Source organism: Leptodactylus fuscus, chromosome 2, assembly GCF_031893055.1.
Source record: "Leptodactylus fuscus isolate aLepFus1 chromosome 2, aLepFus1.hap2, whole genome shotgun sequence".
NCBI lineage: Eukaryota > Metazoa > Chordata > Amphibia > Anura > Leptodactylidae > Leptodactylus > Leptodactylus fuscus.
The window spans coordinates 137785546-137812119 of NC_134266.1; the positions used below are offsets into that span (position 1 = coordinate 137785546).

Sequence of the window (26574 nt, forward strand, 5' to 3'; positions counted from 1 at the left end):
TGATTGGCAAATGGGGGGCTCCTGCAATGACATTGAGAAGGTCATGGGGGGGCCTTTGTGCCTAGATGTCATGTCAGTCACCTGGTACATCTACATAATTATAAACTGGGTAGATTATTTACTATATTGCCCATTCTATTATGATGGAAAAAGGTGGGTTGTGATGCTGTGTGTTACCTATCTGTACTATAGTAGGTGTACTATGCTGCGCACCACACCAGGGCTCCAGCCGGGCTTAGGGTCCCTTTAGGGCTTTCACCTGCACCACTGTAGGCCAGGCCTATTCTGGATACAGGGACCCCCTTTATGTTATTATGGCACTGCCAGCCACAGTAAACTCTTATCATATTCCTAGTTACAATGCATTGGCATATAGGGTGCAGTCACTTTTGGCTCTTTGAGGGCAGCATATGTATAAACTTCAGTCACAATACAGACAGCAGTGTGGAGAAGGCCCTAAGGGCACCCTGTGCAGTCTGGGTATCAGTGTATTGGCACAGAAGGCTATTCCATCCCACTGGCAGCAGCCATCGCAGTAGGTACCAGTGAGTCAGTGAGAAGGTATGTGCCGTGCAGTGAGGGTACAATGGTCGGGGTCGTCTCCATGTGATCGCTACTAGAGGGGGGAGGGCCTGGCTGTGCTGGACTCGTGTGCCCGGCCGGTACCAGTCCTGTGTACGGGCAGATCTGGGTGAGGCTCTTTGTACGGCGGCTCCTCCCCATCGGGTGCACAGCCCGGCACAGTGAGGTGGTCGCTGAGGCTGTGCCTGGAGTGTCTCCTCATTGTGGATGGATGTGAGGATGCTGCTGTAGGCTGAGGATGTCTTCTGTGGTGTGGCTGTGAGCTGCTCTGCCTCCTGGCTGCCTCTCCTCTCTCTGGAGCTCTCTTTCCTATTTGGGGGCTGGCTCATTCTGCTGCACATAGGCTTCCCCTCCTCTGGACACTGGCTCTGGATGTCATCATTGTCATCAGGCGATGGATGGGATTCTCTCTCCACCTGTCATTTGCTTGTAAGGTTTTCCCTGGATGCCATATTCTTCGCTGTCTGTCTCCCTGGATGTGACACTGTTCCTGGCAGTCTCACTGGATGAGACTCTGGATGTGATAGTCTCTTCACGCTTGGATGTCCCTTTTCTTTGGCGATTGCTACACAGATCCACAAATTCCCTATAGTCACTGTTTCCTCCTTTTACAAGGGGGTAAGTGGGTAGTCCGTGTATAATTCTTCCATCACATCTCCATAGGTGGGTCACAGGGTTCAATGTATAATCATTCACTGAGCGTGACCATACGTATACCGTACCACATATAGGGTCACACTAACATGTCTGTCATGTATTACCTCTGAATTAGGAAGAATCAGTTACCTAGACATCCTATACGTACTGTATGTGATATGTTATAACCCTCACAGCCCTACTGTAGGCCTATCTCCATCTCTATGTTATCATTAGTCATTTTCCATACATTTCCAACCACGTTCATTACATCCATAATGTTATTATTTAATATTGTAATATTTTTCCTATGATATATATAATGCAATTTTTTTCTACTGTTATAGAATGTGTTATTGGCATGTAATATGCAACGTCATGCAGTTTTATCAGCATAACATTCAATGACACACTGTCAGGATGTGACAGATCTGTCCGGTTATGCCCTGTTGCCATGTAAATATGACTCCAATATATGGATTCTGTCACTATACATGGTCTCCATATACACAATGATTGGTTATACGGAAGCGATGAGTGGATTCAATGAAGATAATGTTATATATAGTCATGATCTCTATCACAATACAGGTGAAACCTCTCCAAATAACCACCTCTATGAGAAGAGGTTTCACTGTATATAGACTATAGTCGATAGCAATTGGAAATATAAATCTATAAAATCCCTGGAGAGGTTTCAGCAGGGGCTTGTGTAGAGCAGCGTTGTATCTATTCGTGGTTACATAAGCAGAGAACATATACAAGTCCGGTCTACAGTATAATATATGGTAATCGAGTGCAATATCCTACAAAGTATGTCATCAGGGAACCTGCATTATGTATTCCCAGCCTGAGATTGGCTGCTTACTGAGCAATCCACTCACTGTTGCAGAGAATGTCTCCTTACACACTGCTCCATAGTCATGGCTGCCATTTCATGTGCTCAAATGTGCATGTGTTTTAAAGGGGCTTTCTATTAAAGTAAAATACTCATTTGTAATTTCACAAGGCTGTTTCCAAATCTCCCATTCATGAAAACCATGGAGACAATCTTTGCCGAGAACAGGGAATATGTGGGCATTACAGCTGTTGAGTGTCAGCTAACCTTTCTTGGCACATCTAGCGGTCTATTAGTATAAGGATGGGGCTACATGGTGATTTTGGTTGTAACCAAATATTGCTGTGATTCCCTGCAAAAGTCTGCAAACTAATGCAAGTGAATGAGGTGGTATTGCAACCCCTGGCTTGCTGCGACTGAGTCCCAAAAAGATTAAACAGTGTTCAATCTTTGACAATTCAGAACCACATTGGAGGCAATATCAGGGTCACAATGCGACTCCATTCAATTGTATTAGTGCTGATATTGCAGGTGATGCAGCGATTTTTAGTCATGCGATAACAATCATAGCATAAAACACTGTGTAGCCCCAGCCTAAACCTTTAAAAATTTTAGGCTGGGACCATGCGGGCCGGAAACGCTGCGGGCAGGAAAAATTGCGGCGTTTTACAGTAACTGCAAACTGGATGGGATTCTTGTGAATCCCTTGACCACTTTGCGGTAAAAACCACAGTGTAGACACGCTGTAATTTCCAAAGCTGGCGTGTTTTTGGAAATCACAGCATGTCAATTATATCTACGGAAACGATAGCGGCTTCCCCGTAGATATAATTGTAACTGAAAATCCGCGGAGGAAAACTCTGCAAATTTTCTGTTTAAAGCGCTGTGGGAAGAACCGCCATGCATTCCTGCAGGTCGTCCCGTGGAGCCTTAGCTTCAATAAGAAAATAACTTTTTGTATGATGAAAATACTTTCCAACCTAACTGCTCTTTTCTGTATGGTCGGCTGCTGAAAAGGACATCACTCATACAGCACCTTTCTGTTAGACTGTCGTGCCCCATTTGTCAGTTCATAACTGAAGCCTATTCAGTTATGGGTGCTGGTGAGGAAGTCATTTCCCATTTCTTCAAAACTGGATTTGTTGAAAGGAACTGTGGGGAATCGGTCACCGTGAAACTGGAGTTCAATCTGCAGGCATGCTGTAGAGCTGGAAGAGCTGAGCAGAATGATATGTAGAAGTCTCAGTATAATACACCAAACTATAGTTGTGATCTGTGTGCTATCCACTATAACAGATCTGCATGTGGGTCATAGGATTTAGCAGAATATAGAGCAGGTCTATTCCTATCCTCTTTCTATGTTGGCTTTCCCATTATGTGCCCCAGGAGAAGAGATATCGGTGCTGTTACCAATAGCTCTTCACTGTCAGAAGGGCGTTTTTGACAGTCTGTGAGGAACGCTTCTCCTAACAGTAGCTCTATACTGTCATAGGGGGCATTCCTTACCGCCCACCCATGACACTGAGCGGTGAGGAATGCCCCTCCCCTTCCTGATAGTACTCGCCCATAAACTAGTACTGGGGGGCGTTCCTTACCTTATTATTACCTTTCCTTATTCCTCACAGAATATCAGAAATGACCTTCTGACAGTGAAGTGCTATTGGTAATGGCACCAATATCTCTTCTCCTGGGGCAAATAACGGGAATGCTGACAGTGCGCTGAATTCAGCGCACTATCGGCTTTCTAGCAATATATAAAACCTGTCCTCGAGGACATGAAAGGTCCTTTTTAAATAGCACATCAAGTACCAAAACTAACTGTGCTTATTGTTCGGAAATGGTGGGAGCTAGAGAGAAAATTCGGTACTATTCCGTTATCGGGCCAGCAGCAGCGCATTTCAGCACCAGCTTTCGGGACAGCAGTTCAGTTCAGCAGCGGGAATTACAATGACATCCGAGGACTGCTGGCCCGATGCTTGTGCCCAGTAGCCAGTACATCAATGACCCCCCCTCCATCTCCTCCTCCTTCCAGTGCTGCCCCCCAGCTCTCCTTACATCTACCCCGTACCCTCTCCCCGCCACATGACTAAGCCGATGCTGGCCCGATGATAGAGGCCGTGCTTGTGTGTAGTAGGCAGTACATCGATCGATGCCCTCATCCTCCTCTTCCTTCCAGTGCTGCCCCCCAGCTCTTCTTACATCTGCCCCGTACCCTCTCCCTGTAATAGGCCTCACCGTAAATCTTGAGCAATGAATGCTACTAGATAGCCGCCGGACGCTGCAGAAAGTTTGTCCCTCCGGCTCGCTGTAGCTCACCGTTCCTATAGTCGGCGTGTTTCTTGTCAGGGCCTGGATTGAGCCCCGGTGTCTTTCCTTTCGGTCTCGGTACTAGCGCTGAGGTGAGGCCTAGTCGTGTGGCGGGGAGAGGGTACGGGGAAGATGTAAGGAGAGCTGGGGGGCAGCACTGGCAGGAGGAGAAGGATGGGGGAGGGGGGTCATCGATGTACTGGTTACTGGGCACAAGCATCGGGCCAGCAGTCCTCGGATGTCATTGTAATTCCCGCTGCTGAACTGCTGTCCCGAAAGCTGCTGCTGAACTGCGCTGCTGCTGGCCCGATAACGGAATAGTACCGAAAATTCCAACTGTCCTCTAATCAGTGGAGTGGCGCCTATTAACAGAGGATAAGAACTTGAATTGGTGGAGGTGCTGGTAACGCATCACGGTTTTTCCCAGCAGCACTTTTCACAGAAAGTCAGCAGAGGTTTTCTCTGTGGACTTTCTGCTTTCTTTATACCAATGAGGCCGGTTTCCCCGAGGCTTTTTTGGCTGGATTTTGACGCAGAATTCAATGGGTTCCTTTTTCTGCAAGCAGTTTGTTCCCACGAGCAGTTTGTTATCCTTAGGTATAATTGACATGCTGCGATTGCAAAAACAGCAAAACATGAGGCCTTAGCCGTGGAAGCCCTTGTAGAAGGGAATAGCTTTGTACAAGCAGCACCCAACAGAGTACAGTCATGGCCAAAAGTTTTGAGAATGACACAAATATTATATTTTCACATGATCTGCTGCCCTCTGGTTTTTATTTGTGTTTGTCAGATGTTTTTATCACATACAGAAATATAATTGCAATCATATTATGAGTAACAAAAGCTTATATTGACAGTTAGGGCTAGTTCACACGTGAGCCGCGTCTCTCTCTTGTCAAAACCCGCCTGCCGCGACCATCGCTGTCGCGGCTTAACCCTCTGCTGTCGGCTCAAATGAATGAGCCGACATAGGAGGGAGCTGCCGGGGGCGGAAGCCGCGCGGCTGAGCCTGCGCGGCTTCCGCCTTAAGAAAGGACATGTCCTTTCTTTTCTCCGCTAGCGGCAGCCTGCCGCTAGCGGAGAAAAGAAGCCCGGCGGTCTCCATAGACCACCATTATAAGGGGAGGTTTTGGATGCGAAATCCGCTGGAAAAGGCATTGTTGATCGCCAAACTGCTCTTGGACGGTTGGGAGAAGTTGATATTGGAGGACATTCTGGTATCATTCTTTTTTCATGGCTGTGTTTTTAGGCAAGATTGTGAGAGAGCCGATTCCCTTGACTGAGAAGCAACCCCACACATGAATGGTTTCAGGATGCTTTACAGTTGGCATGAGACAAGACTGATGGTAGCGCTCACCTCGTCTTCTCCGAATAAGCGGTTTTCCAGATGTCCCAAACAATCGAAAAGGGGATTACCCCAGTCCTCAGCAGTCCACTCCCTGTACCTTTTGCAGAATATCAGTCTGTCCCTGATGTTTTTTCTGGAGAAAAGTGGCTTCTTTGCTGCCCTCCTTGAGACCAGGCCTTGCTCCAAGAGTCTCCGCCTCACAGTGCGTGCAGATGCACTCACACCTGCCTGCTGCCATTCCTTAGCCATCTCTGCTCTGCTGGTAGCCGATCCCGCAGCTGAAACACTTTTAAGAGACGGTCCTGGCACTTGCTGGTCTTTCTTGGGCGCCCTGGAGCCTTTTTGCCAACAATGGAACCTCTCTCCTTGAAGTTCTTGATGGTGTGATAGATTGTTGACTGAGGTGCAATCTTTCTAGTTGCGATACTCTTCCCTGTTAGGCCATTTTTGTGCAGTGCAATGATGACTGCACGTGTTTCTTTAGAGATAACCATGGTTAACAGAAGAGAAACAATGATGCCAAGCACCAGCCTCCTTTTAAAGTGTCCAGTGGTGTCATTCTTACTTAATCATGACAGATTGATCTCCAGCCCTGTCCTCATCAACACCCACACCTGTGTTAATGGAGCAATCACTGAAACGATGTTAGCTGGTCCTTTTAAGGCAGGGCTGCAATGATGTTGAATTGTGTTTTGGGGGATAAAGTTCATTTTCTAGGCAAATATCGACTTTGCAAATAATTGCTGTTAAGCTGATCACTCTTTATAACATTCTGGAGTATATGCAAATTACCATTAGAACAACTGAAGCAGTAGACTTTGTAAAAATTAATATTTGTATCATTCTCAAAACTTTTGGCCATGACTGTACTGTTCCCAGGGTATGAAGTCCCAGCTTCTAGGTCCTACTGATCAAAATTCAGTGGATTGGAATTTTATGATTATCTATTGCTGTAGTTCAGGAGCCCTCCCCTCCCCCAATACAACACCTATCTGCTAGGTACTGATCCCCAGAGCCCTCTGTCATCTATTTAGAGGCCTCATTTGCCGCTTGCTATCTCAGCCTTCCTCCAAGAGACACTTGTCTTAAGCTGCCTGGGAGTAAGTGGAACTATTACTTGTATATACAGATTCTCTGGAGGTCTATGAAACCCACACAGAAAAAGGCAGCCCAGAACCCAGTAGAGGATTGAAAGACAGTATTTACAGGGTCACTAATGAGAGTCTAAGCAGAACTTTAGGGAAGGCTAGGGTGCCTGAACATGAAGGAAAAGCCGATTCTTCTTATCTGAAGTTACACTTTAATTCCTGTCCTGTTTAAGGGCTTTCAGTTTCACCTAAAATATATGCTTAAGGGTGCGTTCACATGGAGGAAAGTGGAGCGCAATCTGGCACGTATACACGTGTGAGCAGATTGCGCTCGCAAAAAGATCCCATTCATTTCAATGGGAGTTAGGATCGTATACGCCGCGTTATTTTGCGGGTGTGTTTTTGCGGCCGCAAAATCACGGCCGCAAAATAACAAGGCGTATACATTCCTAACTCCCATTGAAATGAATGGGAGCGTTTTGAAGACGTCATCTGCCGGCACGTGTATACGTGCCAGATCACGCGAAACGTTACATCGTGTGAATGCACCCTTAGGGCTTTTTGCATGTTATTTAAATGCACAAAATATAACCATGCTGAAATTATGATGCCATGTTGAAAAAGCCCCATGTGGTAAAAATCATATGATAAAAAAGCATAGATAGAAATTAATCAGTGAACCTTCTGCTTGACACTTTGTGCGATGTTCATTAAGTCCGGCATTTTATACAGCAATATTAATTTGTATGCAATGGCGTCAAATGCCCCACAGACCTCTGAAAGAGGACCTTTTACTGCCTTCAGCAAGTCCAGTTCTTTTACATCATTTAATAGCTACTGCTCTGCTGATTCTGGCGCAGTTGGAATTTTTTCTCTAGCCCCCACTGTATCCAAGCAATAAGTGCTGTTAGTTTGGTACCTTATATGCTATTTAGGCTCTGTACTGTCAAGTGGGTGGTGTCAATCAGGAGGAGACAAGGGGTGTGACTGAGCTCTGCCACTGGCTGCCTCTGATTGGGGCTCTGAATCACCCCCCCCTGTCTGACACTGCTCTTCTGACATTACAGAACCTAAGTGGCATATCAAACACCAAAACTATATGCGTAGCTTACTCAGAAACAGTGGAGGTTAGAGAAATAATGCCAGCTGTGATGGAATCAGTGAACTGGCGCCTATTAACAGATGCTAAGAACTGGAGGTGGTGAAAGGTCCTCCATTAGACTAAGGCCCCATATGGCATCTTTCAGAAAAAAGCACTGCAGAAAAAAACCAGATTCAATGCACTGCTGTTCTTCCTGCAACGCTTTGCACAGAAAGTTTGCAGAGTTTTCCTCTGTGGACTCTCTGTTTCAATTATACGTATAGGTAAACCACTGGCATTTCCGTAAGTATAATTGACATGCTGTGATTTCCAGCGTGTCCGCTGTGCATATTTTCTCACAAAGTGGGGATGGGATTCGCTGGACTCCCATCCACTTTGCTGTGACACACTTAAGAGAGTGCGTGACCAGAACCCAGCATAGCAACACAACTCTGCAGATAGTGTCACCTGCCTCAAACAATGTTTTCCCTTGTGAATTGGTGCCTCCATTGCCAGATATTGCTGCTTTTGTTATTATGCCAATGAGCTCTTTGGATCATCAAAGACCATGCACTTGGCTGCCCAGTCATTGCTCCAAGTTCATTTGCATATTAATAAAACCGGCAAAATCTTATCTACAAATGCACTGATTCAAAAGTGGAAAACACTGTTTGATTCAGGTGACAAAAACATATCTATTTGTGGGGTTCAGATGACAGGCTCCCTTTAATAAATATGACACATCTTGGGAAGTCCAAGGAGCAGAAACTGAAATTTCAGCTGTTACTTAATGCCAGTTTTCTGGTGTAAGTAATGTTAAATGTGTCGGGTCACGAAGGTCAGACTGCCCAAGTGGTCCCAGACCTGCTCACTTTTTTATTTTTAGATCAGACATTATAGGGTGAACAATAAGGGGCTCATTCTCTTTATGAATAAATGAGTTCCCGTTTATCAAAAGGCACAATGTGTGAGATTTGTTAAGATAAAAGCAACAGAATTCTGGCTTTACATTTCAATTTTGTTATTAAATACTGCTGGTACAGGGGATATAAACATAACAAGCGAGTACTCACCTCTCCCTGTGCCTCCATATCCATTGCTGGGCAGCTCCTTTTGTTTCTATACAGGTCCTGTGCTGTTTTGTGCAAGGGGGACAGCTGCAGCCAGTCAGAAACCTCAGCGGTCACCTCTTCACAAATGGCACATCGCAGCAGTGTAATTGGTTGCAGTGGTCCCTTGCAGAAATGGCACAAGACCTGTATACAAATGAACAGAGCTGCTGGCAATGGAAACAGAGGCACATGGAGAGGTGTATACCTGTTTATATTCCCTGTAGCAACAGTATTCAATAATAAAAATAGGAACTGAATAACCCCTTTAATCTGCCTGCCAGATTTATTGTGATGTAGGGCCCATGCACATGACTGTGGGGTAGTTCAGTGTGCTATCCAGGTTTTTCCTAGATAGCACACTGACCTATTAATTTCTATCAGCCCGTGCACATAATCGTAATTACACGGAAACGTGTGGAGGGCGACAGTCCTTGTCGCAAAACTCACAGGTCCTATTCCTATACCGTTTTGCAGCCGGTTTCAGCCTCCCTATACAGAGGGGTTGTGGCTTAGTGGAAAGAGGCTTAGGGTAAGGCCCCACGTAACGTCCTGCAGGAACATATCGCAGTTCTTCCCGCAGCACTTTGCATTGAAAGTTCGCAGAGGTTTCCTCTGCGGACCTTCTGCTTCAATTATACCTGTAAAGAAACACCGGCGTTTCTATAGGTATAATTGCCATGATGGGATTTCCAAAACCACAATGGTTTTGGAAATCACAGCATGTGCTCTGTGTGTATTTTACAGCAAAGTGGGGATGGGATTCTCTAGAATACAATATGTTTTTAACCGTAATGTTTCTGCAGCGGGCAAACTGTATCGTTTACGCCATGTGTGGCTCCGACCTTAAATTGCTCCAAAATGCTCCAAAGCATAAGCCACTGTGAATTTAATGTCTGTTCTGCATGTTCATAGGTCAGCAGAGTCTGACATTTTATGTAAAAAGGTGTATTACTACAGCGTATTATTACAGTTCTCCAAGACTGGATATTAATGGCCTATTCTTAGGATAGGTCATCCATGCGAGGCCTGTGGATCCATCAGTGGTGGTCTGACCCCTAACAACACACCTATACATCAGACATAGAAGCAGATGTAGATCTTAAAACTGGTATCTGAATTCACTGTGTACCAATAAGTATTTGGACAACCATGCAAATGACGATATCTGCGGTCGTGATGTATGTCTCGTCTTCCACTGTTAAATAGAAAACAGCATTGGCATTAGAGTATTGGCATTAGTCACATGCAAGATGCCGCCAAGTGCAGAGTTGCCAGATTTTGAGAAAGGGGTAATTTTGGGGTACCACAGAAATGGTCGATCCCTTAGGGACATAACAAGCAAACTGAATTACCCAAAATCGATAGTGGCCTATGTGATTTTGAAGTGGAAGGTGAACGGTGATTGTCGGAATGTGCCCCGAAACTAGGAGATAGAGACCGATGAGTGCTGGCCAGAGAAACCGGATCCAACCGATGGCTCACATACACTGGGAGTTTCAACAGGCATCTGGGAGTATTGTGTCGATCAATACCATCCGCAAGGAAGCATCATATTCAATATGAAGAAATGTTTTTCTATTTTGCCACAGGTGTCCAAATACTTTTTGGTAGACAGTGTATAGTGGTGTATAGAAGCACGCTTGCATGTTTCTGTATCTCCAATGAACTATAATAACTGGTAACTATGCCTAATTCCATGGATAGTTAGAAGACAAAACCCCAAGAAGGCAAAAAAAATTGCAAGTGAAGGATAAATTAAGATGAATTTCCAGTTGGAAATACTAGCTGCAAAACCTGCAGCTAAAATTTGAAGTGGTCCCCTGCTCCAAGTTTAGTGTATAGTCTGACGTGGAAGCAAGCATTTTCGCCACGGTGACAAGGCCATGGAAAAAAATGCTGCGTTTTATGTTACCTGCAAAGTGGAAGGGATTCTACCTAATCCCATCCACACACCGCAGAAAAAAAATCCGCAGCAGAAACGCTACAATTTCAAAAATGCAAGCATTTTTGAAAATTGCAGCATGTCATTTATACCTATGGGAACGCTGTCATTTTTTGTAGAGGTACAATAGGGGCAGAGAGAGGAAAACTTTTCGGACTTTCTTTAAAAAGAACCTCTGGGTAAAAAAAATTATGCACTTCCATCTCAGTCTTTTCTGCAACATTTTTTGGCTGCAGCTTGCTACACAGGGTCTTAGCCTTAAAGGGGTTGTCCCATCACAAGAATGAATTGAATAATAATTATTATTGAATAATTATTAAATAATTATTGAATAATTATAATAATAATTATTGAATAATTATTGAATAATTGAATCTATACTGCTTGTTAATGTGGATTTAAGACTTTTCCTAAATACATTGCTTCAGCAAAACTGCTTTGTTTGTCCAGCATCTTACTTTATTCAATTCATTGTTGACACAGCCCTTGACTTATCTGCTCAAAAGTCAAGTGATGTATCTGTCTGCTCTCAGGGGCTAAGTGCACGGGAGCGAGCCTGTGTTTCTAGCTATTCCTGTGTCTGCACCACGTGACCTAGCTTCCTGCTCTCAGATAGGGGAGAGGAGTTGCTTTCATTTCTGAACTCGTCTTCTGTTCTCCCAGTTATCAGGCTAGCTAATTCAATTGTATTCATTATGGCAGAGACAGGCAGTATGTAACACAGAATGGAGTTGCTCCTGCCTGTACTTCATAGTCCAATATTGTGCATATAGTGTTTAAGGACCTTTGATGACATCACAGGCCCTTCAGCCGCCCCATAGGATCACACTATGCGGTGGGCAGAGCTACACGCTAATTTGAGGGTGGAGCTAAATGGCAGGTTGCATGTGAAACCCCGCCCACCAAATGTTGCAAGAAACCAGGAAGAAAGAAGATTTTACAGCAATGAAGACTGGTGAGTATGCGACGTGGGAATACCCCTTTAAGATTAAAAAAAAAAAAAAAAATTAATGCACTGACAGCAAACACAGAGATCAAGGATGTGAGGAACTGAAATACAAATGCCATATTAAGACGGATGATCTTTTCATCTTATATAATGCATTACCTTTATTTCCATTAAGGGCTCGTTCACATCTGCGTCCTGGGTCTCCGTTATGCAGGTTTCCGTTTCCTGCCCGAAACTGGACAGGAGACGGAAACCTGCAGTCATTTTTCAAACCCATTCATTTGAATGGGTTTGAAAAGTGTCCAGCCGTGAACGCCGGTGAGCGTTTTGTGCTCTCCATGGTGAAACCGTATTTTTTTAACCGGACACAAAGTCAGACATGCAGGACTTTGTGTTCGGTTAAAAAAAACTGGTTTAGCCGCGGAGAGCACAAAACGCTCACCGGCGCTCACGGTAGTGGAAATCGAGTGCTGGTGTGAACCCAGCGTATCCTAGAAAATCCCTTCACCTGGTTGTGAAACTAACCTGTTTCTCCTAGTTCGAAAAATAATTTCCCACGTTGATCCATTTTACGTTATAAGGGGTGTTTTTATATATGTCAAGTTTAGGCTAAGGCCCCACATTTCGGAAAAGCTGCTTTTATTGTTGCAGATTTTGCTGTGATTTTTTTTGAGCCAAAGCCAGAAGTGGATTGAGCAGAAGGGAGAAGTGTAAGAGATTCCTAGATATTTTCCATTCCTTTAGTAGAAACTACTACGATTGACTAAAAAAATTTGCTGTAATATATGCAGCAAAACAAGCTGATCGCCCCACATTGCAGTATCTTTGGTTGAAATGTAAATTCACAAGAAAAAAAACCTCTGTGTTGTACAGTGCCAGAAAACTGAATGAGATTCTGGTTATTCTCATCCTCATAATGTGGGGGGAGAAAAAGCTGCATCTTTAAAAACCTGAAAAAATCAGAAAAATACATCATGTACATTTTAGCTGCAGAATCGCTAGTGTTTTCCCTATATATTTAAGGCTAAGACCCCACATAGTGAGAGGCAACAAAAATAACTATGGGAAAAAATCAAGCACTCAGAAAGTCCGCAGAGGCATAGCATGGTGCCATGCTATGACAGTGACCTAAGTGAGTGAGCTGGGGGCCCACCTGACTCAGGGGCCCAGTACACTAGAGGGTTTTCTTGCTTTTATGTCAGATGCCCTTAGTAACATGGATCTATGACGTTAAAACCTGCACATAAAAGTAGATGTACAGAACTGGCCCTCACACACTACAGGTGTGTAATACAAATCTCAAGTATGATCATGTGAATGATCCCTAAAGCCTAGTATCTGCTGTGGCTCCATGTGCTGGAAGAACAAGCAAGCCACTAGAACTGTAGTGATTGATTTTCCAGGGACTCCTTTAGTTTGTCAGGTGGACTCTTATCAGCTAGGCTATAGGGACTCTACCTACAACATATTGAACCAGGTCCCTAAACTGCAAAAAATGGTATCAAGGCTAATAAACATGAGCTGTTTAATTTGTGTGTAAAGTTGTATAGTATAGTATTTGTAAAAGCTGCCTTGTAGAAATATGATTATTCCTAAGTACAGATGGCAGCACAGGTCTTAACTTTACGTTTGTTGATTTTAAGTAAATGAATATTACATAATTTTATGGCATCTAAGTAAATTGGCACCCACATTTCTGGGTTACAGTAGGTACCCAAGCACAGCGCTCCTTTATGTGTGCTAGTGCTCCTACATGATTATACATGCACATTGTACATTGTGTTTGCTAACTCCTCCACACAAACAAACTGTATTGCTGGCAAAGGCACAGAATGGGAACATTAAATTGCTTTTATGAGAGTTAAAAACTGACAGCAGAAAATGCAATAGAATATAAAAAAAACAAAACACATTACTCCACAGATAAATACTTCACTGGTCTAGCGGCAATACTCCAGTGGTCCGTCTGATAATCTTTGTTTCCAGGCCCAATGGCTGGCCTCATTGGTCACCTGCCATACTTACTAAGGATTACTGCAGCATTGGCACTAGAGCAGCAGATGATTTAATGTGTGAATAAAGTAGATTTATAATTATTTTTAATATTTCCTTCTGCCAGTTTTATCTTATTTGCCTTCATGCAATACCTTTTATGTTGAAAGAATATTCTAAGGCCACATTAAAACTGACTAAGGGGGCGTTCACACTTGCGCCCGGTGTCTGGTGAGTGCATTCAGCCGGGTTTCCGTCTTCAGCTCCAGCAAAACTGGACAGGGGACGGAAACCCAGCGGTCAGCTTTAAAACCCATTCACTTGAATGGGTTTGTCGAGGTGAACGCCCATGTCCGTCTGCGGCCTGTCTGTGGGGAAACCATTTTTTTTAGCTGGACACAAAGTCGGACATGCAGGACTTTGTGAACCCTTATATAAATGATGCCACTTATTTAAATGACCTCCCATTGTATACATAATACACCATAGTGGCCGCTTATACCTAAATAACTGCTTCACCTTATATTGATAATGCACCCTAATGTTCCCTGATATAAATAACGACCATGTATTCATAATGACCCCACATGTACATAATGCCTCCATATATAAAATACCCTCATTGTCATAATGCCCCTAATCATCCTTTACACTATTATTAGGCCCACAACAGCATTAAAAAAGAAAAAATGAAAGTTTTACTCACCTGCTACGGTTCCTGACAAAGCCGCCGCTGCTACTTCTTATTATGTTGCTCTCTATGTGCCACGCGTAAGATGTCTGCGTCTCAGCATAGGAGGCGCGATGCTGTGATGTCATAGGGCGAGTGACATAACTAAAGTCTTGTGGGCCCGGTGCAATCTTTTGTCCGGGGCCCCCTACTTCATCCTTACAGTGAATTCTTGATAGTGATGGTTATGGGTGCTAAGGAGTTTAAAGGGGCTCTATCATTGGGAAAAGTCATTTTTAACTAATCACATCCTTGCATAGCCTCTAGAGAGGCTATTCCACACTTACCTTTAGTATGCAGATTGCCTCAGTGGTTTTTAAATAAGTCAGTTTTTATTCATATGCTAATTAGACTGTTTCCTATGGGTGTATACAGCACAGGTTGCTGCTGCTGATGACTCAGCTTCCTGTTTGCGCACACACATAGGAGATAATAGCAGAAACGAGTGCTGCTGGGAACTTCCTGTGCTGGCTGGAAGCTAATTAGCATATGTATAAAAACGGACTTATTCAGAAGCAACTGAGGCAATTTACGTACTAAAGGTAGGTGTGGAATAGCCTTTCTAAAGCCTATGCCTGGCTTACTGGCAGACTCCGATCTAGTTAAAAGTAAAGCATGGCCCCAGACCCCATGGGCCCCACAGAGTCAGTTGTAGCCACCTTCCCCCGCTAGCTTTGTCACTGTCTGGCACCAAAGATAACAGCATTGATTGCTCAAAAACGGTAGAGGCTAGAGAAAAACAGATGCTTAGAACTGTAGTTGGCAGAGGTGGTGAAAGGTCCTCTAAAAATGGTTATTGTAGTTCATCGTGGCAAATTGGAATACACTTTTTAGAACTATAGTAAAATATTTTTGCCCTGGATAGCACCAGCTAGACAAAATTCTTTAGTGTATAGTATTACATGACAGCAATTCAGAGGATTACAACTGGCTCATATACCCATATGGCATATGAATTACGGTTATATTTATTAGAGAACCCCTTTAATAAATATTATCATACAGATATGTGTGCACATATGTGTTTGTTTGGTCAGACCTAGCGTAAAGCTTGTGGCTGTTTTAGAACATTCACTTGTATGAGAAACACAATTATTAATTAGTCATGGGTACGATCACATAAACAGATTGACTGTTGGAAATTAACTGCAAAAACAAATGCATGTATTATATTTATAGCATATTTCATTCAATACAACGGTGAAATCTGTGGAGCTAAATATCTAGCATAAACTGACATTCAGCAGATTTACAATTTGCACCTTAGTTTGCACATTGATCTTTTCGGGTGAGACTTTTAAAATTTCTTAACCATTCTGCTGCTATTATAATATGCTACATATTTTCACCCACTATTCTGGGTAGATGATCTGCAACATATGAAAAAATAGGGATTAAAGAAAAATCATAGATATCTTATAAAGATAACATGAATTGCAAATAAAAGTCAGAAAGAATACTGGAAACTCTAAATAATTTTCTATGACAGTACTGAACCTTGTTCGGGGTCCAGAAAAGTACACACAGTACACCTGAAAAATTTGCAGTTTCTAGTGGCACGGGTATAAAGATTTAAAGAACATGTAGCAAGCAGGGGCGTAGCAAGTAACCTTGGGGTTCCATAGCAAAACTTGCAATGGGACCCCATTCTACAATGACCACCTTAAAGAGGAACTTTCACCTCCTGGGGCACATATGGTTTTATATACCGCTAGAAAGCCGACAGTGTGCTGAATTCTAGTGCCCACCAATGGAATTGTTTCTGGGGACCCACTGCCCACAGTTGTACCCACTGCAGATCAGCTGTACTGAGATAAAGGCAATAACATGTTGGGAGCCATGCTCGTGTGCACTACTGCACTACTTAAACCCACCACTACTCTCTGTATGCAACATTACCCGTTCCCCGTTCCGTCTGCTTTCTGTCTACCTGCCTCATGGCGGGTTGTGATTTTTGAGACTGATTAATACTTTCTCTTATGAAGTCCTTGCTTTATGGTAGACTTAGATACTTATAAACCTGCTTCATTTCAGTGGATTTTGTGAAGGGGTTTTAGTTCACCATGGAAAGGATTCTGCAGTTGTCCACTATTGTTGTCTTCCATGGACATCCAGGCATCTATGAGTTCCTGAGCTCACCAATACACTTTTTTTTTTTTACCAGAACGTACCAAACTGTTGATTTGGCCACTCCTTACACTTCTGCTATCTCTCTGATTTCTTAATTTTGTCAGTCTAATGATGGTCTGTTTCACTTCCATTGAGAGCGGCATGTTGTGGGCTCACAGCAACACCTTCTAAATTTAAATGCCACACCTGGAATCAACCCCAGTCCTTTTACCTCCTTTAGTGATGATGGATAACATAAGGAAGACTGCCACTTCCAATATTGATGCCAAAGGCAAAATAACAGGACCAACCCAATGGTTTAACGTCACTACTTGGAATAAAGACACTGTGATTTTTTTGAAACCAGTGGAGTGCTGTTGTTTTTTTGTCTTAGATAGATAGATAGATAGATAGATAGATGCTTTGCTTCACCTGTAAAATATACAATTGTCCATGACGTGCCATTGACAACTAATTATATATGTATGATTTGAAAGAAAAATGAATTAGATGTCATAGAACATTTTATCTATTTCCCAGAGTAATACATATACGTCCAAGGAGACATGTCTTCTTCAGATGAAGAAACCCTCAGTGAGAGGTCATATCGGAGTGAGAGGTCATGTCGGAGTGAGAGATCTGGCAGTTTGTCGCCTTGTCCTCCAGGTGACACTCTTCCTTGGAATCTGCCACGTCATGAACAGAAGAAGAGGCAAAGCAAGGACTCTGTTTTGGATCCTGCAGAGAGAGCTGTGGTCAGAGTGGCAGGTGAGGAATCATTTTATTTACATATAGTACATATAACAGTCATGCTGGATTTTTGTCTGGTTGTGGAACCCGTAATTGTGATTTTTTTTTCCGGGTGTGAGCTGTAAACAAGTCGTGATAAATGAGCTTGTAAAGTGGCTTGTAAAGTCCATTTGGTCCTTGCTGGGTCTCCCCTGCTATTTCACGCAACTGATCTTTGGGGGTCTCTGTAGGGGTCTTTGGTATCGGATCTCGACTGAAATTTAACTCCTGGAAAACAAAGAGAAAAGAGGATTTTCCAGACTTTAGAATAGGTCATCAATATCAAATTGTGGAATCTAGCTCTCCCACTGATCAATAGATATCAGTACCAAAAGTACATAGTATACTGAGCCAGACAGACAGTAGCCAGGAAGTAAACAGATAGCTCTGTATATCATGTTCCTGATTACTGCTAGGGAATGAGAGCTAAGCTACAGTAACCGGCTAACCCTTATTTATCTAATATTGTAGTTCTATTCTAAGTACAGGTCATCAGTATTTTAAAGGGGTATTCCCATAACCATTTTAAAATTTGTAGATAATTAAAAGTTGAACATTTTTGCAGATATAAGTAATTAAACATTTTGAAGAGCTTTAAAGATCTTCTATAAATATCTTGTGGTCACAGTCTTGTTGTCTTCATCAGTTGCCAGTGGATGCAGTTGCCATGAATACAGAAACTTTCTAAGGACAGAAAATCCACCATGATTTCCTTATTGTGGCCGGGATATCTTCTCATACATGTAGTGTCTCTGCCTGATAACCCAGATAGAACTAGAAAATCATAGCTGAGTTCCTGACAAGTTCCAGACTATAGAAAGTTTCTGCATTTGTGGTCGTATCAATTGGCAACCGATCAAGACAACAGACTGTCACCACTAAGATAGCAGAGGAAATCTTTAAAACTCTGCAGAATTTTTAACTACTTATATTTGCAAAAATGTTTAAGTTTTAATTTTCTACAAATATAGATATGATTATGTACATGGGAATGCCCCTTTAAGCATGAAAACTCCTTTAAGCCTATTGAATGCTGACATTTCTATATTTGCTATAACATCTCAGCCTGTTTGGGTCTCTGCGCCACCCTCCACTTGCACGCTGCAGCGTAGGAGGCGTGTTCAGATAGATTCTTTGCTTTTGGTTCATGTTGCTCTGTCTGAACATTGCCCTATTCCCTCATCTAATTGATTTTCCATCACACCCATCTCCTTCTCCTTGATTTCACTGCTTCTCTAAGAGTTAATCTTAGCCTTACCTGTGTGATTGACAGCCTATCTGTCAATCAAATCTGGGGCGGATTCTGGGTTTTCTGTAAACAGGTCATCAGCCCATACATGTTTTCTGGCTATTGAGACTCTGTCTTTGCTAAGCGCTTCTCTTGCTATTGTATTGTATTTACTGACTTCTGACCTTTGACTTCTCTTTTGGATTATGATTTGGCACTGTTTGTCTCTCTGGTTTGACATTGGTTTGATGACTCTGCTTCTGTGTGGTTTTATCTTCTCCTATTCTGTGTAACACTTATTCAGAGAAGGGACTGTTGCCCAGTTGCTCTGCTACCGCCTAGGGTAGTTGAGGCAAGTAGGTAGGGACAGGGAATGGGTTGAGCTTAGGACCCACTGTCTCTGTCTTCCCCTTCCTCCCTGGTTTCAGCAGCAGCACTGGGGAATTGCACAACTAGCAATTCCCTTACATTTGCATTCTGTGTCTCAAAACAATTAGGTGATAGATCTGTATAGTGACATGCAAGGGGACATCTCTAAAAACACTTTATAATTGGGAACTGCTATTCAGTAAAGCTATAAAGGCACTCTGTCGTCATGATAGTACCGTCTTATCTGCCAACATTATATTATAGTGCAGAAGGAGTTAAGCAGATAGGCTATATATAGCGTTATATATATAAAAATATTCAAAAGTAATATCTATTAAGTTATTCAGCGATGGACAGCCTTTCCTGTATGAGTGTGAGATAATGTTAGGTATGATGCATTGTGTAGGACCACCCAATGGAAACCTAATCTCAGAATGAGCAGGGATTTTAAGGAATAACATAGAGTTTATGCAGAATCTTTCTCCATAACCTTCTCAGCTCCTCGTCCCTTTAAAGTCCTGCTAGTGGCGTAACTAGGAATGGCGGGGCCCCGTGGCAAACTTTTGACATGGCCCCCCTCCTTCCTGACCGACACCGAAGACCTCGACTGACCGACCCCCACCGCATTCCTGCGCGCTCTATTATGCCCCATAGTCGCCCCTGAACACAGTATTATGCCCCATAGTGGCCCCTGCACACAGTATTATGCCCTATAGTGGTCCCTGCACACAGTATTATGTCCCATAGTGGCCCCTGCACACAGTATTATGCCCTATAGTGGCCCCTGCACACAGTATTATGCCCTATAGTGGTCCCTGCACACAGTATTATGCCCCATAGTGGCCCCTGCACTCAGTATTATCCCCCATAATGAACACCCATGAACAATTATTATACTCTGCTGTCTTTTCAGACCCCAGAGTATAATAATCAGGAACCTGGGGGGATACAAACATAAAAAAAACACTGTCAACCGCTCCGCTGCAGTCTTCGGTGGTGTCGGCTTTCTTTAATGACGTACTGACGTCACATGACCCGGGACACAGGCCTGAGTCATGTGACGTCAGGACGTCACACAACTAGGCCCGAAGCCTGCTAGGAACATGGAAAGGTAAGTAACACGTTTATTATGTTCCTTTACCTTTCCAGGGCCTCCGATCATTATACTCGGGGGTCTAAAAAGACCCCTGAGTATAATAATAGTGCTTGTGGGGCCCGCAGCATCACTTACCGATTCCGGACGATTCCGGCCTCTGCCAGGATCGGTAAGTAAATAGGGCCCATTACCGGCTGGCGTAACTCCAGTCAGTAATGGCCTATTAAGAAAAGAAAACGCAGGGGTTGCGGCTGTCGCTGGGCCCCTAATGTCCCGGGCCCTGTGGCAGCTGCTACCCCGGTAGTTACGCCATTGCGTCCTGCCTGTAGGTCAGATTGTTTGTTCAGTGAGATAGGTTAACATGATCTTTAGGTCGTTTATTCATAGTGAAGGTCACTACAGTAGGATGTAGTCACATTACTGCTTTGGGTGAAGCACAAATCCTTCCAATTAATAGAAAGGGTGTTCACAATTGTCATTGTCAGCGAACTTGGCATTGAAATAAGTTATTGCAAGGTTTTTTTTGTTTCCTTGCCAAAATGATCACATCACACTATAAAGAACAAAAGGATTACGCAAGTTATTGACTGGTGAAGATGTGCAGAACATTGTGTCTATGGCTCTGCCACTGGTATCTTACCTGTGGTGGCATGTATACATATTCACATGAACACTCGTCACATTCCTGGACCCTTGTGTAATTGGGCGCCCCACCCTCCCATGAATGGTACACTTCTATCCATATGTTTGTGTGCTAAGAAGTGCTGCGATATAGATGTGGAAGAGATGGGACATGGAAGTGGATGCCGAGGGAAGGCTGATTTTGCATGATCTGTTTCCTTGGTGATACAAAAGCCTGAGCAGCCATTCTTCTAGTTTCCATGGTCACTGAGCTCCCCTCTCCGATTTCTGAGGAGGGGGAGGTGATTCCCGGCCTTCCCTTCTAGCCTTTGTTCTTAGTTGGCCAATTCTGTATTCTCTCCTCAGCTCTGGTTTGCCCAGATCACTGCGCAAAACGTGATGAAGTAAATGTTAGCCTGCCATTGAAGCCCCCTACCCCGCTGACCCTCTCCTTGTCCTATATCTTCTCATTGCCCCCCGATTTATTAATACCACTCTACCTCACCCATTCATGAATTCATTGACTCTAAAAGGAGTTTCTTAAAGACGCACATTATCTGTGTTACATTGCCAAGATGTCTCGGAATAAATCTGATGTTTTGTGTTTGGAATTTATTTCCCATAGACGGAGCATAGCTGACAACTCCTCAAGGGGGTTATTATAAAGTATATTTTCAGCCTGCATTGCTATCTGACATAGGCCTGACATATGTAGGATTCACATGTTCATAGCAATGTTATGTGACCCCTCCCTGACTAGGAGCAAGAATGACTATACATCATGGTTATCTGAGGATTGCTATGTTCTCATGTCGTGTCCTCAAAACTTCTATATCGTCACCTACTGTTTATTGCTTTCTGCAAAATAAACCGATTTATTCTATTGAAAGTATGTCATGTTTGTCAATTGGATCAATTGCCAGTTTATGCTGTAGGGAGATAGTATATGTCAATGGGAAATATATTATATACATTATATCCATTTGTCAAAGCTTATGATGTAAGAAGGTCATAAAGGCCTAATACAGTTTTCTTGCTATAGCTCAATCCATATGTGTCTAGTCAGTCACTCACTACATCTATGGCGATTCTCTAGACATGGATATTGACAAATGACTTAGGGGGCGTTCACACTACCGTCGGTGTCCGACAGGTAGTGTCCGCTCCTACTGTCCGCTCAAAATCTGGCATGGACATTAGGAGCGGACACTAGCTGTGTCCGTGACACTTGTCATTTATTTAAATGGAGAACGGGTCGGGTTTTTCTGTCCGCTTGAAAAGTCGGACATCTTTACATGCGGACAGTGAAGGAAGGGCACGGAGTGCAAAAGAACGCACCCGATGCTAATTTAAATAAATGACAAGTGTCACGGACACAGCTAGTGTCCGCTCCTAATGTCCGTGACAGATTTTGAGCGGACACTACCTGTCGGACACCGACGGTAGTGTGAACGCCCCCTTACATGGAGGTGGTTAACAGAACACAGCAAAAGTCACATGGGAAAGGACTTCAGTCATCTACCAAATGTTTGTCTTAGGCTCTGTTCATTACCATGGCTTCTTCTTCTGCAGGATCCATGACATAGGTAAGACATCTAAAGATGGTCTGTTGTGATATGTTATGAAATGCAGTCTAAGAATTCTAATAGACCGCTATAGGGAAAATAGTGTCGCTGCTGATGGAGAATGCACCTGATTTACGATGAGGCATACAACTCGTCACACAATCCTCTGGCTGGGCCTGTGACAGTACTAAAATCCACATCAGCTCCTTGCAGGCGTGGACTTCAGGAATCATTTGTCAGAAAACTGGTGTAAATAATAATAAATGTTACAGGGCCTATGGTCACACTGCCAACATGTCCTCGTCATGCCCCATTGCGAAAAATATTGCGACAAATGGTGTTTAAATAGGTGATTTGCAATTTTTTATGCCACAAAAAGTAGTGTAGACACAATAATAAATGTGTTTCCTGTATGGAATAATACTTTACTATTCTGCCATTAGAATAAGCATCAATGGCCTATCTTTAGGGTAGGCCATCAGTGTATTATTAGTTGGGGTCCAATCACAGATACCCCACCAGTCTGCACATGGCATGATAGGGCCAAAGTTTTAATATTATCCCCTATCTACAGGATAATATGCTAGTCTGTGAGTCCAACCACTGGGATGCCCCCCCCCCCAATCAGGAGAATGGAGGGGATGCTGCTGCACCATTCATAGTTTATGGGACTGCTGGAGATAGTCAAGTACAGGATCCCTGTTCCCTTGATCATTGTGGGTCCTAGCTATCAGACCCCCACAGAGCTTGTCTATCAGCTATCATGTAGAACTGGTTCTAAATGTTTCCTTAACAGTAGATAATTGTACTTCCAGAAAAGTACAATGAATGGGCCTAGTCCAGAGAAGGGTGTGTCTTCAGGCCGAATCGCGAAGTGACTCGGCCTGAAGAATGAGCACCTTGCTTCTTTTTTTTTTTTTCTTTGATTTCAATGGAGCCGTCTATTTGGTCAGGATTTTGAGGCGGATGCGGCCTCAAAATCCTGACAAAAAATCTCCGTGTGAACTTACCCAAAGTGTCTCCTCTGTATTTCCCATTCATTTTGTAGCCATTCTTGGCTTTGGCTCATAAAATCGCAACAAAATCTGTAACAGAAAAAGCTGTGTTTCCGCAACGTGGGACCTCAGCCTTAAGGCAAGCCTGTAAGTTGATTTCTGCTGCCCTTTCAGAGAGCACAGCATACAAAAGAGGAACAGATGCTGATCTTTATGACATATAGGTTAGTAAGAAATTGTGCATGATTTATAAGTAAAAATAAGAGTAAATCCTCATAGGACTCTTAAGAGAGACATTGAGAGTCCGGCTTACTCTGCCGACACAGGATGCGTTTCCTATTCACCAGTGTGTGTATACAGTAGGTTGTTAGTAACTACAGTGCCTACAAGTAGTATTCAACCCCCTGCAGATTTAGCAGGTTTACACATTTTGAAGTAACTTGGCATTGTGACATTTGGACTGTAGATCAGCCTGGACGTGTGAAATGCTCTGCAGCAAAAAAGAATGTTATTTCTTTGTTTAATGTTTTTTTAAATTGTGAAAAGTTTATTCAGAGGGTCATTTATTATTCAACCCCTCAAACCACCAGAATTCTGTTTGGTTCCCCTAAAGTATTAAGAAGTAGTTCAGGCACAAAGAACAATGAGCTTCACATGTTTGGATTAATTATCTCTTTTTCCAGCCTTTTCTGACTATTTAAGACCCTCCCCAAACTTGTGAACAGCACTCATACATGGTCAACATGGGAAAGACAAAGGAGCATTCCAAGGCCATCAGAGACAAGATCGTGGAGGGTCACAAGGCTGGCAAGGGGTACAAAACCCTTTCCAAGGAGTTGGTCCTACCTGTCTCCACTGTTGGGAGCATAATCCGGAAGTGGAAGGCTTATGGAACTACTGTTAGCCTTCCACAGCCTGGACAGCCTTTGAAAGTTTCCTCCCGTGCCGAGGCCAGGCTTGTCCGAAGAGTCAAGGCTAACCCAAGGACAACAAGGAAGGAGCTCCGGGAAGATCTCATGGCAGTGGGGACATTGGTTTCAGTCAATACCATAAGTAACGTACTCCACCGCAATGGTCTCCGTTCCAGACGAGCCCGTAAGGTACCTTTACTTTCAAAGCGTCATGTCAAGGCTCGTCTACAGTTTGCTCATGATCACTTGGAGGACTCTGAGACAGACTGGTTCAAGGTTCTCTGGTCTGATGAGCCCAAGATCGAGATCTTTGGTGCCAACCACACATGTGACGTTTGGAGACTGGATGGCACTGCATACGACCCCAAGAATACCATCCCTACAGTCAAGCATGGTGGTGGCAGCATCATGCTGTGGGGCTGCTTCTCAGCCAAGGGGCCTGGCCATCTGGTCCGCATCCATGGGTAGATGGATAGCACGGCCTACCTGGAGATTTTGGCCAAGAACCTCCGCTCCTCCATCAAGGATCTTAAGATGGGTCGTCATTTCATCTTCCAACAAGACAACGACCCAAAGCACACAGCCAAGAAAACCAAGGCCTGGTTCAAGAGGGAAAAAATCAAGGTGTTGCAGTGGCCTAGTCAGTCTCCTGACCTTAACCCAATTGAAAACTTGTAGAAGGAGCTCAATATTAAAGTCCACATGAGACACCCAAAGAACCTAGATAACTTGGAGAAGATCTGCATGGAGGAGTGGGCCAAGATAACTCCAGAGACCTGTGCCGGCCTGATCAGGTCTTATAAAAGACGATTATTAGCTGTAATTGCAAACAAGGGTTATTCCACAAAATATTAAACCTAGGGGTTGAATAATAATTGACCCACACTTTTATGTTTAAAATGTATTAAAATTTAATTGAGCAACATAACTTTTTGGTTTGTAAGATTTATGCATCTGTTAATAAATCCTGCTCTTGTTTGAAGTTTGAAGGCTCTAACTTATTTGCATCTTATCAAACCTGCTAAATCTGCAGGGGGTTGAATACTACTTGTAGGCACTGTATATGTGAAGGCGTTGTAGGCAGAACTGTCACTGTCTGTCTTGTCAGGGTTTACTGCTTTGTACTCATATATCCTGCTCCATGTCACATATATATATATATATATATATATATATATATATATATATATCTCATACCGTGACTTCTCTCCCTCATTCACATTCTGCTCCGATTTCCAGGCAAAAATGGCCTCACATGCTTAAAATTGTACAATAGAAACCATTAGAATAGGAACCATTTCTAAGTAGCACTGGAGACACATTTTTTGTATTATGGTGGAAAACAAAGATTAGTCAAAATGATTTACACTTAAATAAGCAAGACCCAACATGTTACTACTTACTGTTCTGTCTGTAAGTCTTCCGTCATCTTGTAAAGTGTTTAGAGGATCGCTATATGAGTCTCCTTCTTTATCTGTTTGATCCTTTGCACTTACTATTAAGTCCCTCTTTAGTAATATGTTTTCTTCTGTAAGTCATTACACAAATCCTGGAAACACCTATATAATAGTCAGTATGCAGGGATTTACACGCAGGTGTGGCCCTATATTGGCTTTCTTAATACATTGTTTGTTCTAGTTTTTTGGGTTTATTCTATGCAGCAGTTTTTGGCATGGAGCTTATTGTGGTGTCTGGTCTAGAGTGGATTTGGATGCAGTTTGCCAATGACATATGGTACCGGTAGTGAACAATAGAAAAATGTGGTGTCTAAAGTAGAAGAACAGCTCTCGACTTGCTGACTTATTAGAAAAGGTAGTAAAGGATATACGAGTACTTTCAGACTCTCCTCCAATGGCAGATACTGGGGGAAAGAGCGATCCAGTGAGCTGAATTACAAGTGTTTGGGTTCTAGGACACTTGCTGGGTGCTGTGCGTGAGGTTCACATACATTTTACGGGAGTTGTTTTGGAAACAATTAAATTGGACAAATACGGTAGGAAAGTGTGAGTCAAGATCTTTATTTTTTGTTGAAAGGGGTTTAAAGCCTGACCAGCAGGTGCTGCTCCCAGTCATACCTACAACAACCTTAAATGTAGTATTACAACCTATTATGATCAGTTTGACACTAGGAACTCGATATTAAACTAGCCACCTTGCATTGTAGGGGACATTATGAGCACTGTCTTACCTTTAGATAATCCAGTAGAAGCATAATTTCCTTTAGAAATACGCAGAAGAGGTTCAAATGCAGTGGATGTCCCTGAACCTCTGTATATCAGTCCTGAA

At 43.2% G+C, this 26574-nt stretch overlaps 1 protein-coding gene across 7 annotated transcripts in view; it reads left to right on the forward strand.

Moving 5' to 3' along the window:
- Positions 1–913: 913 nt before the first annotated feature.
- MACF1 (microtubule actin crosslinking factor 1) overlaps positions 914–26574 on the forward strand; it is a 197635-nt gene continuing 171974 nt past the window's right edge. For 6 of the 7 annotated variants that reach the window (XM_075264658.1, XM_075264665.1, XM_075264666.1 and 3 more), the window contains exons 1-2: positions 914–1200; positions 17255–17482. In XM_075264658.1, the coding sequence (XP_075120759.1) occupies positions 17281–17482 (202 nt within the window). In that variant the 5' untranslated portion in view covers positions 914–1200; positions 17255–17280. Of the gene's footprint in view, positions 1246–17254; positions 17483–26574 lie in introns of all 7 variants that reach the window. The other variant, XM_075264659.1, reaches the window with a different exon arrangement.